Source organism: Sinocyclocheilus rhinocerous, unplaced genomic scaffold (genome assembly GCF_001515625.1).
Source record: "Sinocyclocheilus rhinocerous isolate Xijiao unplaced genomic scaffold, SAMN03320098_v1.1 scaffold5693, whole genome shotgun sequence".
In the NCBI taxonomy this organism is placed as follows: Eukaryota; Metazoa; Chordata; class Actinopteri; order Cypriniformes; family Cyprinidae; genus Sinocyclocheilus; species Sinocyclocheilus rhinocerous.
Window position 1 is genome coordinate 127,520 of NW_015670977.1, and position 4,424 is coordinate 131,943.

Genomic DNA, 4,424 nt, shown 5'->3' on the forward strand with positions numbered 1-4,424 from the left:
TGTGTGTGCCTGTGTGTGTGTATGTACGTGTGTGTGTGTGTATGTACCTGTGTGTGTGTGTGTGTACACCTGTCTGTGTGTGTGTGTGTGTGTGTGTACCTGTGTGTGCACCTGTGTGTGTGTGTGTGTGTGTACCTGTGTGTATGTAGAGGTGTTTCCAGCAGCTCCAGTGATACTGACAGCAGTTCTGAAACAGACAGTGAAAAGAGCAGCAGCCCAGATGAACCAGCAGCTCCTGAGACATTACACACACAGGTACACTCACTCACTCACTCACACACACACACACACACAGTCTGGTCAGCTATTGCCCTACACCAACCATACACCTAAACCTACCCCTTACAGGAAACTCTGCATTTTTAGATTTTCAAAAAACTTAATTCTGTGTGATTTATTAGCTTGTTTACCCGTGGGGACCTCAATTTAGGTCCCCACCGTGACACGAGTCCCCACGAGTCTGTGTGTATTCAGGTTTAAGTCCCCACCAGAATAGAAAAACAGGTACACACACACACACAGACACAGACACACACACACATGCACATTAATATGAATGTAAATGAGAAACAGGAGCATCTTGTATAAAACTTATTATTGTCATGATGAGAAAGAACAAGCATCCTCATCCTCAATTTCTCACCATCCTAATGTGTGTGTGTGTGTACGTACGTGTGTGTGTGTGTACCTGTGTGTGTGAGTGTGTACCTGTATGTGTGTGTGTGTGTGTACCTGTGTGTGAGTGTGTACCTGTGTGTGAGTGTGTACCTGTGTGTGTGTGTGTGAGTGTGTTTAGCCACAGAAAGAGAGTGACTGGCAGTTAGGCCGATGGTTAGAAAGGAGGGATCACCAGCAGGACCCTAGGAGCCCATGTGATGTCATCAGGCCAAACTCCCATGATTCCTCTGAAAGGACTGGTTCACAGAGTTGCCATAGTGACCCGACTGATGGCAGCAAAGCGTCCGATCACAGACAGACTGTGGGGAGCAAGAACAGGTGTGAGGATCTGCTGTTAGAAAGCACTGGCGTGAAGATTTCCCAGCGTGCTGAAAACACATCCACACACAGAGCGAAACACAAGAGAAAGAAAACGGCACATCACCCAGAGCAGAAGAGAACGACAACAGACAACAACATCAGCAAACAAACAGACAGGAAAGAAACACATGAGCCGCTGCTGGTGAAGATAGAGCTGAACCTGCTCTCCAGAATCCCTCGGGAGCCCAGATCAGCTCCACCTCTCGCAGAGAGCAACAGCGCGCCAGGACGCAAGAGAGCGGTGAGCTCTGACCCTTAACCCTGCCTGACTAACTGGTTAACTAACTGTTGCTGAGCAGTACTTATGAATTTGCATCAACCATTTCAGAATATCTTGAAATTCATTCAGAATCAGATGTTCACCTGATTTTATTTATGTGACATATTTTGAGTTGTGAGTGTGTGTGTTGTGTGTGTGTGTTTGCAGATGGAGAGGGATGAAAAGTCTTCAAAGAAGAAACAGAAACTAGACAAAGAGGGAAAACAGTCTTCCTCCTCTCAGCAAAGCCTCCACCAATCAGAGTGAGTCACAGAAACACACAGCCAATCAGAGCCTGACGTGTTTTACATACTTACTTTCCACGTCTCCAAAATACATTTAATACAGGGTCACTCAAGACTTTTTTTCCGTATAAATAGAAACATATAATATAAATGTGATGATGATGATGATGGGATGTCTGTGCTTATATGTCACTCTTGGATGATTATTTTGAAAACTACAGGTGTATCAACATGATCCACCAGCCAGAAACTAACGTTTGTAAAGTGTGTTTGTGCATCTTTCCTTACAAAATATCCAGTGTCATTTATTGTGAGCTACTGCAGTGACTTTCAGACAGTCATTAATGTGACGTAAGCGTCCAGTACTTTTCTGATGCTGAGTGGAAAGTACCTGAGAGTCTCTGTCTGATGAAGCCGATCACGCGCTCGGAACGCTCTTCACTTGTTTCCATCAGAGCCGTGAGGAACAGCGACACGATGATGAAGAAGAAGAGTGTGAAACACAGGTCAGGTGGTCTTCAGGAGCCGCACAAAGACTCGGGACGCGAGCGTCACTCAGCCGCGGCTCCTGACGGCCAGCAGAAGAAAGCAGAGACTCGTGGGAAGGTACTGCAGACATCCTCATTTCTGAGTGCTTGTGGGATTTCCGCTCTGATGTAAAGAACTGTTTTTATTACACAGAAAACCTGCAAGAGCCGCAAGGAGCTCCCGGAGAAACCGTGTCCACGAGCGCTGCTGCCGCCTGATCGCAGGTGTGTTGCGCACCGCAGGCTCATTCACAGCCCACATGACTTCACTGCAGCTTTACACTGAATCACACAGTGCTTTATCATAGAGTGATGTGATACGAGTGATGAATGTCAGCCTAAACGTAAACAACGAGTGTCTTCTAGGCTCCGTCACACGCATAGTGTTTCTGTGATTGACCTCTGACCTCTGATTCCCAGGAAACTCTCAGTGGAAGATCATTTGAAGGAAGCCAAAAAGCTGAAGCACAAAGCAGATGCTACGGTGTTTATCAAGCCTTTCGTTGACTCTGATGCAGTGCTGTGTGGTGAGCTCCACGCTCGCTCTGACCGTGTTTCTCTGTTCCTCAGCCGGATAAGATGGCTAAAGCGCTGTGCTATCTGGAGGCTGCGCTGTCGTTCGCGGAGAGCGGCGTCGCCATGGAGACGGAGCCGCAGATGCCCAAATCTGCCTACACCATGTTCTCGGAGACGGTGGACCTGATCAGGTGAGAACCGATCCACGTGTTCAGTGTGTCGCTAGTGAAGCTTGCGACTGGCTCATGATGATGTCTGTTCAGGTTTATTCTGAAGCTGAAGAGCTACACGGATCCGTCAGCCGCCGCCCACGAGAGAGATTTCTGTGTCCTGTGGTGAGAACTGACACCGCAGAGATTGAGACGTAAACCTGTACAGGTGTGACGTGTGTTTGTGTGTTTGTCCCACAGCATGCGATGCCAGTCTCTGCTGCAGATGGCCATGTTCCGCTACAAACGAGATGCGGCGCTCAAATACTCGCGGACGCTCACAGATCATTTCAAAGTGTGTGATCGGCAGCGTTGTGCAGTTTATTCTCACACTGATTCAGACAGTTTGACATCAGCCTCATGGTCTTGTGTTTATTTTCAGAGCTTGTCGTGGTCTGCGTCTCCGTCTGTGTCCAAGTGAGCGTCCTCATCTCATCTCACCGCACTGATTCAGAACGGTGCTCTTCGTGCTCCTCACAGGCTGTGTTTGTCCCTTCACAGGAGTGCCGTCTCGTCTCTGGTCATTCCTCAGCCCATCCAGCAGGTGGCAGCGGCGTACGTCAGCATCACGACACTCTTCCTGAGCGCTCACGAGACGTGGGAGCAGGCGGACGAGATCGCTCTCACAGGCAGCGGTAGGTCAGAGGTCAGAGGAAGCAGAGCTGATGATGAAGATGAGAAACTCTGTTCAAAATAGGTTCAGGGTTAATCGTGCCATCAGTCCATTAAAATACTTCATTATAAGAGCTTTATTTAACTCACTCTTTCATACTCGCTTCATGTCAAGTCAAATCAGTTTTATTTGTAGTGATTTTCTTAATACATTGTTTCAAAGCAGCTTCACAGAAAATCATGTGGTTAATATTTGTAATCTCTTAATGTCTTCTGGTCACATTGAAGAGTTTGGAGCTGTGCGATAGGATCGTTTACATTCAGAGATGATATAAACCATCAGTCAGATGAGATTTGATAAATAGGATGTGTTTCAGTGCTGCCATTAAAATGACACGCACACATTCAGTGAGATTCTCTGAACATGATACACATATTTGATTTTAAACATTTAATATCTCTTAGCTATCAGTTCAGTTTTCCCCTTTTTTCAAGTTTATTTTTATTATCATGACAAATAAGTATTAAAATGATTACTTTTATTTAAAAAGAAAGAAACTCTGTCTTTGTGGAGCTGGTTTGTGCACACAAACCATATGATGTGGGGAGCAGACATTAGCAGAGCTACATTAGCAATTGGAAAACAAAACAGATGCTGAGTTGAGTGTTGTTAATTTTTTTACGGGTTGAATGGCAAATATTAATCGCAGAGTTTAAGACATTTTATTGTAGATCTTTTATACTCATTTAAAAGTGAATGAGTTGAGTGTGTGTGGATTGTTCCTGATTTTTCCTGTTTAGTGAACACAGTGGTTGTGGTTTTGCAGGTTTGCTGCGAGAGCTGGATTCAGCTGTTGGTCCTCTGAGTCTGACGTCCTCCATGAGTGCATTAGTGCGATACACACGACACGGCCTGCACTGGATCAGACTCGACACACAGAACACGCGCTGAGAGAGCCTTCAGAGCGTCACATGAGACACACACACACACACACACACACACACCCACACCCACACC

General features: G+C 46.2%; 1 protein-coding gene across 3 annotated transcripts in view; it reads left to right on the forward strand.

The window, feature by feature from the left end:
• Positions 1-4,424, forward strand: part of aff1 (AF4/FMR2 family, member 1) — a 12,009-nt gene that overhangs the window by 7,477 nt on the left and 108 nt on the right. For 2 of the 3 annotated variants that reach the window (XM_016546356.1, XM_016546357.1), the window contains exons 8-19: positions 150-255; positions 797-1,279; positions 1,466-1,560; positions 1,998-2,148; positions 2,224-2,294; positions 2,490-2,553; positions 2,640-2,776; positions 2,849-2,920; positions 2,996-3,089; positions 3,177-3,211; positions 3,296-3,429; positions 4,234-4,418. In XM_016546356.1, coding sequence (XP_016401842.1) covers positions 150-255; positions 797-1,279; positions 1,466-1,560; positions 1,998-2,148; positions 2,224-2,294; positions 2,490-2,553; positions 2,640-2,776; positions 2,849-2,920; positions 2,996-3,089; positions 3,177-3,211; positions 3,296-3,429; positions 4,234-4,358 — 1,567 coding nt within the window. In that variant the 3' untranslated portion in view covers positions 4,359-4,418. Of the gene's footprint in view, positions 1-149; positions 256-796; positions 1,280-1,465; positions 1,561-1,997; positions 2,149-2,223; positions 2,295-2,489; positions 2,554-2,639; positions 2,777-2,848; positions 2,921-2,995; positions 3,090-3,176; positions 3,212-3,295; positions 3,430-4,233; positions 4,419-4,424 lie in introns of those variants that run through there. The other variant, XR_001639089.1, reaches the window with a different exon arrangement.